General features: G+C 41.7%; 1 protein-coding gene across 6 annotated transcripts in view; it reads left to right on the top strand.

The window, feature by feature from the left end:
- Positions 1-14,663, top strand: part of tcerg1b (transcription elongation regulator 1b (CA150)) — a 109,237-nt gene that overhangs the window by 85,042 nt on the left and 9,532 nt on the right. For all 6 annotated transcript variants that reach the window (XM_068043193.1, XM_068043192.1, XM_068043191.1 and 3 more), the window contains 3 exons: positions 5,831-5,920; positions 9,815-9,933; positions 11,800-11,950. In XM_068043193.1, coding sequence (XP_067899294.1) covers positions 5,831-5,920; positions 9,815-9,933; positions 11,800-11,950 — 360 coding nt within the window. The remainder of the gene's footprint in view (positions 1-5,830; positions 5,921-9,814; positions 9,934-11,799; positions 11,951-14,663) is intronic.

Genomic DNA, 14,663 nt, shown 5'->3' with positions numbered 1-14,663 from the left:
AGGGGTACCATCCTATTTCAGGCATGTAATGTCAGCATTAAGTGCATTAATGTCGACTGAGGAAAGCACGCTCCATTGTCTCCTAACAATGCATATTAGCCAAGCCACAGAGGACACTCTCACTGGATTTTATTTTCCTGCTTTCACCAGCCATACCTTGCAGTATCTTGAGTGAGTTTGCTGGTAATGGTTATTGTGGGCTCGGGCCTACTATAATTGGGAAAACATACTGATTCTATCCAGGTACATATTGTAGCTGTTTGAATCTTTTATTCCCGCTTTGTGTTAGATAGTTATCAATGAACCAGTATCTCATTTTATGCACACTATTTGTAAATTATGCCTATTTAGGCCTTCACCCTAAATTACATCTTTGCAAGTTAAGTTGTATTTAAGTCTTATGATTATGTTCGTTCCATCAGCAAAACATTGCATTCCTTTGACGTCTTGAATTGGTGAGCGCTGTGCCCCAATTGTGGAATAAACATATTTGATTTGGTTTTGTTAAGCATCCCTTACTTAGCAATCACACGGGACTTTTACCCAAGGTTTCTTCCCAGTTCTGTTCGAACCCAGAAATTATCCTCTTTTGCACTGTCATGCAAATTGGAACAAAAATGTTGTCTTCACCATTTGGATGCTTGCAAAGCTCTAAGGTGGCACAGAGAGGAATTTTGACTAGTCATTTGGCTCCTTTGGTGGAATGATTCAAGGCAAGTGGGTGACAAAGCAGTGCTAGCCAAATGGATGGCTCGATTTGACTTAAACCCTACATGGGTTGTGTGAGGATTATTTGAACTGTTCCATAGCTGCTGCTGTGCATGTTAATCGGGTCCAATTTAGTAGCATATGCAAGGTGCCACATGGAGCAGTCTCCCATGTTTCCATAACATCATATATATTTCACTGAAGCTTTTGGCAGTTTGGTCCTAAACTTTGATTTTATGATTCATTCATGGGTGCCCCATCCTAAATTTGTATCACTTTATAATTTTCCCTAATTCCCCACAAAGCTTGAAGCCACACCTTGCTTCCTCTTTGAAGCACCCTGAGGCATTTTTTTTTAACATTAAAGACATTATATAAATCCAAGTTGTTTTCGTTATTATGCCCCCTTAGTATGTGAACGATGTGAAACAAAGATTACCTTGCCTTCAGACATTACACGCTCACCACGATCCCACCCATCCATTCCCACAGGTCTTGCAGGAGTTAGCTTTGGAGGAGTTAGTTCTGGGTGAATAACTTCAGCTTAGTTTCAAGTCAAAACATACAGGTAATGTGGCACACATCTTGGAACTTCATAGGAGTGAAACGAGAAGACTATGTTGCATCATTTACCTGGAATGTCATGATGACATTTTCGTAGCCATACTTAGCATGTGGATTCCCTAATCAGATAAGCTATTCTGCTACACTGTAGAGGGTGTGTGTCATTTGAAGAAAGATGACAGTCCTACCAGGTAGGTAGTTTATATATTTCCACTTCTCTCTCTTCTCACTCTTTCCCTTCCTCAACTCCCAAAAGGTTGCAGTATGGTCAGATGGGTGGCAGAAGTCTTTTGATACCTCGCTCAAGTTATTAATATGTGAACTGACAGTGTCAAGAGGCTATTTATGTCATCATAGTTGATCCGAATCCTAACCCAGTACCAGTGCTTGACAGAGGGAATCGCAATGTGGGGTGGGTGGGGTGGTGTTAGGGCTCCTGGCAGCTATTTTTCACTCCCAAGCCAAGGGGTGCTGAAGCCAATTTTAGCACTCCAAATGTTGACCACATCTGAGATCAATACACAGCATGGCACTGAATCTGTGATAAGTGCAGTGGTTTTCAAATTGGGCATGAGAGTCAAGTGCAACCCCCGAATACTGGCAAGACAGCCTTTGAAACCCATGCAATTAAGTCCTGATTATGCTAGTTTCTTTTCTGGTTTGCCTGCTTGAATTTGTGGTTCTGGAGCTTTAACAAGGACTTTTTAAAATTCTGTTGTCTCCTTGTGGATGAATCTTTAATATTAAACTCTGTTGGTCTCAGCAACTAGAGGTGCAACAAAATTTGCATATGGCCCCTGAGACTTCAAGCTGTGTCATTGAGGCCCACAGTGACTAAACCTTGGATTCTTTTATAGTGTGATACTGAGCCATTGAGGGGCTAACATTCTATTGAGGGTTACGAGTACAGTATAATCATTTTAAAATATAATAGGAAAGTTATTAGAATCAATTCTCTGAGAGGATAGACTGTCACTGAGAAAGGCAGGAATTAATCAAGGATAGTCAGCATGGATTTAAAGGAAGATTGTGTCTGACTAACTTGATTAATTTTTTGAGGAAGTAACAAGGAGGATTGATGAGGGTATTGCAGTTGATGTGGTCTACATGGATTTTAACAAGGCTTTTGACAAGGTCCCACGTGGCAGACTGGTTAAAAAATAAAAGTGAAGGGATCCAGGGGAATGTAGCAAGCTGGTTACTGTTACGAATTTAATTTTTTTGAGGACTCGTGTTTGAAGATTGTGGAGATGGATTTATTTGGGACTGAAGAGATTCCATCGATGCTGGACTTGTTAAAAATAAAAGGTCACTGGAAGGACTTTAGGACTTGGTTTCGAAACACTGGAAGTCACATGTCTTCAGCTAAGTAAACAACAGGAGCCTTGGTGCCGAGGGGGTGTTTACAGAGAAGTAACGTCAAGATTTACGTTGGTCAAGAGTTGGTTTAGTTTTGGATATTGTTTTGAGTCAGTTGGGGGTCAGCCTGCTAAAAGAGAAGATACCAGTTCATCCTTTCCACCTCTCCGAGAAACCTTGAGAATCCATTATGTGATAGCTGAAACCCCTGATGCCGCATTTTTCCTAGAAAGCCTGATAGACTAATCCCCAACTTTGCCTGAAGCGAACTGCTCCAAAAAGATCCCAGTGACAGCAGACCACGCATATTTGGGACTCCAGAGTAAAGGGACAATTGATATCATTTCATATCTTCTCCTTTTCCTTCAAGAATTCCCAAATATTTGGCCAAAAAAATTTTTTGTAAAGAGATCGCTGCAGAAAAAACATAATTTTTTCTTTAACCGGTAGGTGGGTGGGTGTGTCTGTATGTGTTGAGCTAATCTAAAAGGGAACTTATATATTTCAGTCTGTGTTCGTGCTTTGTATCTTTACTGGATGTCTCTTTTTTTTTTATAATAAATTATTAATTGTGTTATTTATTAAAGAAACCTGATTGGTGGATTTTATTCTGCAATAAAAATAGAGTATCAGTAACTGGTAAATATTTAAATATATGTCGTGACCCATGGAGAAGTGGAACTAGAGGAAGACAGTACACTTCTGCCTCGGTCGTAACAATACAGAATTGGCTCAGTGGCAGGAAACAAAGGGTAATTGTCGACTGGTGTTTTTGAACCTGGAAGGCTGTTTGCAGTGGTGGTCTGCAGGGCTCAGGACTGGGTCCCCTGCTTTTTGTGGTATAAATGATTTCGATGGAAATGTAGGGGGCATCATCAAGAAGTTTGCAGACAACGCGGAAATTGACCGTGTGGGGATAGCTCGGAGGACATCTGTAGACTGCAGGAAGATATCAATGGACTGGTCAGGTGGGCAGAAAAATGGCAATTGGAATTCAACTCTGAGAAGTGTGAAGGGATGCATTTGAGAAGGTCAAATAAGGCAAAGGAATGCACAATTCACGGGATAATACTAAGAATTGTAGAGGAAGTGCAGGACCTTGGAGTGAATGTCCACAGATCCCTGAAAGTAGCAGGACAGGTCAATAAGGTGGTTAAGAAGGCATATGGAATCCTTTCCTTGATTAGCCGAAGTGGAGAATATAAGAGCAGGGAGGTTATGCTGAAACTGTATAATTCATTATGCCACAACTTGAGTACTGTGTGCCGTTCTGGTCACCTCATTACAGAAAGGATATAATTGCACTGGAGAGGGTACAGAACAGATTTATGAGGATGTTGCTGGGGCTGGAAAAATGCAGCAATGGGGAAAGATTGGATAGGCTGGGGTTGTTCTCGTTGGAACAGAGGAGGCTGAGGGGAGTTTTGATAGAGATGTATAAAATTATGAGGGGCCTGGATAGAGTGGATGGGAAAGGCCTATTTACCTTAGCAGAGAGGTCAGTAACTAGGGGCCATAGATTTAAAGTGATTGGTAGAAAGATTAGAGGGGCGATGAGGAAAAGTTTTTTCTTCCAGAGGATGTTAAGGGTCTGGCATTGACTGCCTGTAAGGGTAGTTGAGGCAGAGACCCTCAACACATTTAAAAGGTGTCTGGATATGTTTCTCGAGCTGTAACCTGCAGGGCGATGGGCCAAATACTGGAAGGTGGGATTCGGCTGGGTGGCTCGTTTCTCTGCTGACACAGACATGATGGGCAAGTGGCCTCTTTGAGCTTTAAACTTTCAATGAGTATACTTTTTTTTTTAAAGTGTTTTTTCTTTTATATGGATGACAGTACCTTCGTGTAAGACAAAGGTTAATTTTACCCTTGTTTCCTGGGTTATACACTGAATGACGCATTACTCTATTTTACCTATTAATTCCGTTCTCCCAGCATCTTTCGTTATTTTCTCAACATCTTGCACTTACTGAGGTTCATAGTATGACTTGAACTTCTGGTACTTCCTTGCCCAAAGGATTTCTCTTAATTTATGCACCATGGCATAAAAAGAACTAACAGAACTTGGAATCAAAAGATTAAACTTCAAGGCTTTGCCTGCATGGGAGCTCCCGCTGTGGTCATTTTAAATGTCACTCGGTGGTAGATCTTTTAATGAGAAACTAGTTGACTGATATTGTAATTGTTCAGTGGAATTCAAGGCCAATTAGTGAGAAAATTGTCAGCATCCCACTGTTGCTTGTCTTTTCTAATAGAGATGGGAGCTGTAGTCATTTAAGGTGAAATTGTGGAGGTGATTGAATTTGGTTTGATCATTTCAAGAAATCTATCCAGTCTCTCCACTTCTTTCCTGAAGGCTTTGCCTACTTGTCATGGTACAGTCCCATAGGCAATGGCAACCCTCTGGCATGCTTTTGATGTGAGCCTTAACAGTGACTGCTGGCAGGCTATTTAACCATAGAGGGCATCACTGGGACTCCCAATCTTGTTCTCTGCTAACTTCCACTTCAACATAATTTTCAGCAGGAGTCACACGATCAGGAGCACAAGCCATTGCTTTTTTTTTTGTTTTCACCCTCACCCTGGGGTTACCATGGATAATGGAAGTGTTTCAGTTGCCATTCTGACTAAAATCAACTAACTGAGACCAGAAATTAAACTTGGAACATGATAATTGGCGCTTCACCTGGAAGCTGCTTCACTTTATAAACTTAGGCAATCAGAGGAGCTTGGGTTTAATCCATTTTTATTAAGTTATGGATTTTGTATGCCAGTAAATGTTCAGAGGGACAGATATTTATATTAGCATTTCAGTCCTATCTACAGGCAACTTTCTTTCAGTGTATTCACACCTAATCTGTACTAATGCTTTGTCTTTCAACACACCATTAACATATTGTTTGCCTTTGCTCCGTGACCTTTTGGTCAGCTATGTGGCCTGGTCCAATCTGCACCTTCTCCTTTGTTATCTCTTGCCCCACCCCCACCTCACTTGTTTATAATCTGTGACTTTTCTAATATTTGTCAGTTCCGAAGAAGGGTCACTGACCCGAAACGTTAACTCTGCTTCTCTTTCCACAGATGCTGCCAGACCTGCTGAGTGATTCCAGCATTTCTTGTTTTTGTTTCTTTCTGCTGATCTTAGCCATTTGGATGAATTCAGCTCAGATGTTGTTCGTTTCTCTCTCCTTTCGTTTAGGTCTCCGCATTCTCTACGTGGGAGAAGGAACTCCACAAAATTGTTTTTGATCCCCGATATCTCCTTTTGAATCCAAAGGAAAGAAAACAGGTAACAACGACAATCAGTTGCACTGTTAGAGGTTGGACTGAAAAAATTGAAAGAATTATCTGCGTAATACCTCCATTAATTAAAAGGTTGGGCCAGAAACATCCAGCAACATATTAGAAATCTTTGTAAGCATATTGTTTCACTTCCTTTCTCCCCAGTTTTGTTAAAAGACTAAGTTTTGCTGCGGTTCAGTTCCACAAGGAATGGCAACCCACTAACACCTCGACTTGGGGCCACCAATAGACAAATATCAGGCTACTCAACATGTCGTATTCAGCAAATGTTGCTGTGAATCTATTCGGAGTGGATGCCAAGGGCACCGAGCAATGTGCCCTCTAATTTTTTTTGGCGTACGTGGTGATTTATTTAAATGTGTAGTCCCTTTAGGTTATTTTATATAGTAACTTTAAGAAGCCAAATTGTGCACGGCCTGGACGGCAACTTTTTTATTGCTGCACAGCTTACAGGGAACATTGGCACTGAATACAATTGTAGCAAAATAATGCGCTAATGCACTCGTTATTTTGAGAATATTAAATGTTCAAAGTATAGGATGCGCAGTGGCAGATGTGTAGGGTGTCTGAAGCCTTGCTCAATAATGGCAAGCAGAATTCGGTTCCGATCTTGGTTTTAATTCTCACTGTAGATTGTCCAAACACAAGTTAAGCATTAAAGCCGGATCCAGCTGCAATAAAACTTGTGCAAGTATAAACTCAAATTTATTGATTGTGGACTTGGAAACTTTCTCCTCAATCCTTCCCAGTTACATGCCATTTCTGCTTCCTATCTGTCCCAAGCTCCACATACTAATCAGCGGCTGACATGAAAGAGAGTTTGCGTCTGTGGATTAACAGCTTAACTTGGAAATAGTAGTTTAAATATTCACTAATGTAATCCAGTCATGCAGAGTCTGTTGCTGATTCCAGATTGCAGCACAAGAGCTGCCATATATCATCAGTCATCAGTTAAGTAGATGATGCTGCACATAGTCTGCTTAGACCCACAGAATGTCAGGAAACCGTGTACAGCGAATGGAATTGAACTAACATAGATAGAAATAGGATAGACAGGAATCTGATAGTAATAATAGACTTTTAATGTGACACAATTGATGATGCAGATAGATTCCTGTAATATATTGCCAGATCAGAAGCATACAAAACTGCCCAAGTTGCTCTTTGGCTTTATATACAATGCACTGCCCAGATGACATTGAAAACATATGTTCAGGTTTGGCAAATGGTGAGGTACATGTACTGCAGTCAACCTGAATATTTTCGTGTTACTGTGAGCACATTATGAGTAGCTGTTCTTTTTGATCAGGACAGTTGTTTAATAAATATGGATCTATAGAGTGGGATTGATCTCTGTGGACATTTTGGAATTAAAAATTCTGCCTCGTGTAAGAATATCCTTTAACAAATCCTTAATCAGGCAAGCATTGAAAGAGAGGAAGTATCAGCTGTTTTAGCTGGCTTATAAGTGGATAAATCCCCAGGCCCAGATGAGATGTATCCCAGGCTGTTATGTGAGGCAAGGGAGGAGATAGCAGGGGCTCTGACACAAATTTTCAAATCCTCTCTGGCCACAGGAGAGGTACCAGAGGACTGGAGGACAGCAAATGTGGTACCATTATTCAAGAAGGGTAGCCGGGATAAACCAGGTAATTACAGGCCGGTGAGTCTAACATCAGTGGTAGGGAAACTATTGGAAAAAATTCTGAGGGACAGGATTAATCTCCACTTGGAGAGGCAGGGATTAATCAGGGATAGTCAGCAAGGCTTTGTCAGGGGAGATCGTGTCTAACAAACTTGATTGAATTTTTCGAGGCGGTGACGAGATGTGTAGTTGAGAATAAAGCAGTTGATGTAGTCTACATGGACTTCAGCAAGGCTTTTGATAAGGTCCCGCATAGGAGATTGGTTAAGAAGGTAAGAGCCCATGGGATCCAGGGCAAATTGGATCCAAAATTGGCTTAGTGGCAGGAGGCAGAGGGTGATGGTCGAGGGTTGTTTTGCGAGTGGAAGCCTGTGACGAGTTGTGTACCGCAGGGATCGGTGCTGGGATCCTTGCTGTTTGTAGTGTACATTAATGATTTAAACGTGAATATAGGAGGTATGATCAGTAAGTTCGCAGATGACACAAACATTGGTGTTGTCGTAAATAGTGAGGAGGAAAGCCTTAGATTACAGGATGATATAAATGGGCAGAGCAGTGGCAAATGGAGTTTAATCCTGAGAAGTGTAAGGTGATGCATTTTTGGAGGACTAACAAGGAAAGCGAATATACAATGTATGGTAGGATGCTAGTAAGTACAGAGGGTCAGAGGGACCTTGGTGTACTTGTCCATAGATCACTGAAGGCAGCAGCACAGGTAGATAAGGTGGTTTCGAAGGCATTTGTGATATTTCCTTTTATTTGCCGAGGCATCGAATATAAGAGCAGGGAGGTTGTGATGGAGCTGTATAAAACACTAGTTAGGTCACAGCTGGAGTACTGTGTACAGTTCTGGGCACCACATTATAGGAAGGATGTGATTGCACTGGAGAGGGTGCAGAGGAGGTTCACCAGGATGTTGCCTGGGCTTGAGCATTTCAGTTATGAAGAGAGACTGGGTAGGCTAGGGTGGTTTTCCTTAGAGCAGAGAGGGTTGAGGGGGGACATGATTGAGGTATACAAAATTCTGAGGGGCATTGATAGGTTAGATAGGAAGAAACTATTTTCCCTTAGCGGAGGGGTCAGTAACCAGGGGGCATAGATTTACGATAAGGGGCAGGAGGTTTAGAGGGGCTTTGAGGAAAAAAAATTTCACCCAGAGGGTGTTTGGAATCTGGAACGCACTACCTGAAGGGGTGGTAGAGGCAGGAACCATCACAACATTTAAGAAGTATTCAGATGAGCATTTGGAACGCCATAGCCGAGAGCTGGAAAATGGGATTAGAATAGTAGGGTGCTCGATGGCTGGCACAGACACAATGGGCCGAAGGGCCTGTTTCTGTCTTGTATAACTCTATGACTGTGACAAATGAGTTAGATGGCGGGCTTTCACCTTTGGGACCTGAGTTTCAGATTCTGTCTCTGCTGACTCACAGTCCTACATGAAGTAAGTTTGAGTAGTCGTGGCTCAGTTCCTTGTGACAAGCGTCTACTAGAAAACGACGCTATTCTCAGACACGTGAGTTGATGTGGTTAATAGAAAATATCATGCTCTGTCGCTGGGGGTTGCATTTCTCGGCTTGCATGAAACTGTATTTTCATGATTGATGGCTGTACCTTCAGCTCCCTCACCCCTAAGCTCTGGAATTTCCTTCATAAATTTCTCCGACACTCTACCTCTTTCCTCCTTTAAGACTCTCCTTAAAACCTGTCTCTTTGACCAAGCTTTTTGGTTGCCTGTCCTAATATCTCCTTATGTAGCTCGGTGTCAAATTTTGTTTGATAATTGCTCCTGTGCCTTGGGGCGCTTTACTACATTGAAGGTGCTATATAAATGCAAGTTGTGTTTGACGTTGACACTGGCTGCCCAAAATGGAAATATTTCATTTCCAACTGCTGGTATTACTTCACAAAATTAACAATTATTTGTAGAAAGATGATGTTTCGGAATCCTCATGTAATACACACTGATTCTGTAAATGTACTTGTAAAACCTGCTCACTACTGGCGTACCAGTTTGATTTATTCTGAAGGTACCGGGTTCCTAATCTCTCTCTCATCAACAGAAAGAGCAAGTGCCTATCCAGTCTTGCCTTAGCTCTCAGTAACGTAGACAGAAGCCTCGGTGCTAGATTGGTATACTACCAGTGTTTGGGGTGGAAGGGAAATAAATATCTCTCTCATCTTATATATTTTAATTTGCAATTTTTAAAATTTGCATGGAACTTTATCCAACAGGTTTTTGACCAGTATGTAAAAACTAGAGCTGAAGAAGAGCGAAAAGAGAAGAAAAACAAGCTGCAACAATCAAAGGAGGACTTCAAAAAGTTACTGGAGGATGCAAAGTTAACTCCAAGGTAATTGATGCTGAATTCTGTTTCAACACAGTCTTGGTGCAGTGCCAATGTCGTCTTTAAGGTGATGTGCTTGAGTTGTAACATGAATTACCTCTGCAAAATGATTTTATCAGATTATGCCTGTGAAACGTTAAGGACTCTTGAGGATATGCCCACTGTGAATTTATAATTTACTTTTTAAGCACTGTTGTATCATCTCTAATTTTGGGGAGTGGGGGGGGGTGGGTGCGGGGTGGTGGGAGGGTGTTTCACCATGCTTAACTATGCTGCTTTTCAAAATCTACTTACTGCCACTGCTTTGAACCAAACTTTTACCACCATTCTGCATACCAAGATGGCACCTCTGTCTCTCAGATGCCACTGAATTAGGTTAACTATCCTTTATCAGATGGACTCTTGGTGTATGGCCCAAATAATCTTGAATTTCGTGCCTGTTGCAGGCCAGCCATCTAGTGTCCTTCTTCCCAAAGCAGGTTTGATGGCGTTCTTGATGGGGATGGGCTTCACCTACGAGCTGAATGATTGATTGATTGGTTCATGGTTTAGTTTAGAGAGATACAGCACTGAAACAGGCCCTTCGGCCCACCAAGTCTGTGCCGACCATCAACCACCCATTTATACTAATCCTACACTAATCCCATATTCCTATCTCATCCCCACCTGTCCCTATATATTTCCCTACCACCTACCTATACTAGGGGCAATTTATAATGGCCAATTAACCTATCAACCTGCAAGTCTTTGGCATGTGGGAGGAAACCGGAGCACCCGGAGGAAACCCACGCAGACACAGGGAGAACTTGCAAACTCTGTACAGGCAGTACCCAGAATCGAACCCGGGTCCCTGGAGCTGTGAGGCTGCGGTGCTAACCACTGCGCCACTGTGCCGCCCCAAATTGAGGTGATTGAGGGTCCCTGACTTTGGAGTGACCTGGGAACTAACCAATGGATACACACGTGATAGGCCACCACCCGCCCCACCCGCATCACTGGTGCCAAGCCCTGAAGACCAGCAGATCCATTTCCCAGTTTATCCTGTGGTATCCAAGAAACCATTTTTGATTGCAATTGGCCTTATATCCCTGGGGTGGTGAGGCGGGCAAAAATCAGCTAGGTTCTTGATCTATTTTTATTAGCCCTCCTGAAGAATTGGCTTGTATGGATGGAGTGCAAATCCACAATCGGTCAGCATCTTGCTTCACTGTTGACATTTTCACTCTCGGCTTACGAGCCAAGGATGGCAACCTGGGTGAGGTCCTGAAGGGCAGCTGGGACCTGTGGAGCAGTAACCCAACTGAAGGTCAGTACCTTGAAAGGGCCAGATCAGTACAGAAAGAAAAACCTGCTGTGGGGTGCAGAGCCACTTTGCACTTTAAAAAGGGTAGATAAAATTGCAAAATGTAATGTGGAAGATACTGTGCCAGCCTAGAAAATAGAATGGCTTTATTGTAGAGCAGCAGCAACAACTTGCATTTATATAGCACCTTCAACATAGTAAAACATCCCAATGCAATTCACAGGAGTGTTATCAAACGCAAGGAAATATAATCTTCGAATTTGAGCAAAGCTGGGTAAAGAGAATTTGGAAAAACCTTCACAAAAGTTGATAACATGCTGCCCCAGAAGATAGTAAATGCAAAGTCAGTTGAGATTTTTGGAAGGCTGATAGATAGGGAATTAAGAGATGTGGAGAAAAAGCAGCATGTAGTTAAAGTGAAACTGTCACAATTAACAATATTACAGAGCGTGTTTGGCCAAATTCCCTACTCTGGTTCATATATATACCTCCCCTTTTTCATGACCAAATACCCATTCTAAGTCTCACAGTTTCTGAATCCCAAATACTTTGCAAATTTTGAATCCTAGATCCACATTCAGTGACTTTGCTGCCAAATATGGCAAAGACTCTAGATTCAAAGCTATTGAAAAGATGAAGGATCGGGAAGGCATGTTTATCGAATTTATTACCAGTGTGAGGAAACGAGAGAAAGAAGATTCGAAGAGTCGGACAGAGAAGGTAAGGTGGTTGTAGTTCCAGTGGAGTGAGTGGTGGGAGTGCGAATGTAAGGGACGCCAGACTCTCCCAGCAGAAACCATGTGAACCTAAATCTACCTTTTTAATGAGTGTTTATATATTTCAGAGTGCATTTTTATCTTTGTTGGGTTCCCTGGCAGCAGTTTTATCTTTTGAGGGAAAAAAATCCAAAGTGTAAATCTGTGCATATCAAAAATAAAGGTCATGTGTTTAACAATTAATGAGTTTTGAATGTCGTGTTGCTGTGGTGTCAAGTGTCCTGGGGGATGTGGTTTCCACTGGGAAGCAGCTTGGTAGGGAGGAGGCATCAATAACAATACGATAGCAACGCATTGCAGTCTTCCCAGAAGTCCCTGTGTGCTGTGTGACTGAGATTCTTTCAACCTCTGAAGCCTAATCATTTATGACATTTGCAACAGGAGAATGTTGAATAACTGCTATTCATGTAAATTTTGTCCATAAATTATATAAAGAATTAACAAATGAACGTTAACATTTTTTATATTCTTTTTTAGAAGTCTTGACTGAAGCTGCTTATAATGATTATGCTTTTCAGAGGGTAATATGTTAAATAGTTTTGAAAATAGTAAATACTGCCTAATGTAAATTTGATTGCAATAGTACAGTAAAGATTTTTTTTACTAGTAAATGTTTTTATTTGAAAATTGCATGTTTATTTTTAAAATCTGATTTCTTAAAAATTGTAACTTGTTGATCTTTTGCATTTTGATGTTTTCTAAAGCCCTTTTGTAACCATTTTATGTATTCTGTTTTATAACGAGAATAGTCTTTACAGTTTTGTGCTGTGCGGCCTGTCAATCAGTTCAGTCTGACAGCTGTCAATCACTGACAAGCAAAGTATTATGGGAATTCCTAGTGAGGAAAGAATTGGTGTTTCTCTGTGTGGTGACTTTAGCCTCCCGCAGCTCTGGTACTTTACATTTTTTTAGTTCTTTTCCTTGTGAAGTGAGAGTTGTGCCCAGAAATGTGTTAAGACAAAACAATCAAAAAAAAAAAGTAGATCTGGATAGAGCCAGATCGTGTTCAACCTTTACTTTTTATTCTATTGCTAACTCTTGTAAAGTAAAGGTATTTTAACTTGTGTTTTTATTTGTAATTAGTCTTGTTATGCTTTAACAAGTTACAATATGTAATAGTATCGGAGCATGGTGTGAAGCTTTCTCAGTCTGCTCTGGGTCTTTGAACACTCCTGTAAAGTACGTGCTTGTTTATTGAATTTCTGTAACAAAAAAATGCTTTGTTTAGTTTACATGATGCTTCTGCCTCCTCCCCTTCTTTCTTGCCGCTCTGTCCCTGAAGAACTAGGACCCCAGCTATTACATTAATGATTTAGATGAGGGGACTAAATGTAATATCTACACATTTGCTGATGACACAAAACTGGGTGGGAGGGTGAGTTGTGAGGAGGGTGCAGAGAGGCTTCAGGGTGATTTGGGCAAGTTGAGTGAGTGGGCTAATGCATGGCAGATGCAGTATAATGTGGTTAAATGTGAGGTTATCCACTTTGGTAGCAAAAACAGGAAGGCAGGTTATTATCTAAACGGCTATAAACTGGCAATTATACAGGACGTTGGTGAGGCCACACCTGGAATATTGTGTGTAGTTTTGGTCTCCTTATCTGAGGAAGGATATTCTTGCTATAGAGGGAGCGCAGCGAAGGTTTACCAGACTGATTCCTGGGATGGTGGGACTGACGTCTGAGGAGAGCTTGAGTCGGTTAGGATTATATTCACTGGAGTTCAGAAGAGTGAGGGGGGATTTCATAGAAACCTATAAAATTCTAACAGGACTTGACAGGGTAGATGCAGGAAGGATGTTCCTGATGGTGGGAGGAGTCCAGAACCGGGGGTCATAGTCTAAGGATATGGGGTAAACCTTTCAGGACTAAGATGAGGAGAAATTACTTTACCCAGAGAGTGGTGAGCCTGTGGAATTCGCTACCACAGAAAGCAGTTGAGACCAAAACATTGTATGTTTTCAAGAAAGAGTTAGATATAGCTCTTGGGTCTAAAGGGATCAAACGGTATGGGGTGAAAGCGGGAACAGGCTTCTGAGTTGGATGATCAGCCATGATCATAATGAATGGTAGAGCAGGCTCGAAGGGCCGAATGGCCTACTCCTGCTCCTATTTTCTATGTTTCTATGTTTAAATTGTAACAGATAGGCAAAACAGTCGTTTGTAGCTCCTGCGGTGCCTTGGTTGGATGGGGCAGTGTGTAACTTAGCTGCAGAAACCAAGAAGGCTCTGGTCTCTGCTGAGTTGGCTAATTTCAAACTGGGCTACAATTTGTCTCAGTGCCCTCTTGTTGGGGAAATCAATGACTGTTCCAACTCCTGGTTGCTAGCCAAGATTTCCTGAAAGAAGTGTGCATATTGGGTCAGGCTGAGCTCAGCTATAATGTTCCCTTGCAGTCAAATAAGCTGCAATCTGGGCTGCTTAGGCTTTCCCACAAAAAAATGGTCACTTGGATCAATACCCAATGCCCATGGAGCCATACCCGAAAAGTGTTCCAACCTTTGAGAGGAGGAGAAAATAAGTGGGGTTGGGAGGATGAAGGAGGAAATCTTAATGTTCGGAATAAAAGTGACATAGCACTCCTGGTTGCACACTAAGGATGTTTGCTGATTTCCCTTGCACTGTTTAGTGCAGAGTGGTGGGCGGACTATTTTCAAA

The sequence above is a fragment of the Heterodontus francisci genome, chromosome 12, assembly GCF_036365525.1.
Source record: "Heterodontus francisci isolate sHetFra1 chromosome 12, sHetFra1.hap1, whole genome shotgun sequence".
In the NCBI taxonomy this organism is placed as follows: domain Eukaryota; kingdom Metazoa; phylum Chordata; class Chondrichthyes; order Heterodontiformes; family Heterodontidae; genus Heterodontus; species Heterodontus francisci.
This window is presented reverse-complemented; position numbering and strand designations above follow the sequence as displayed.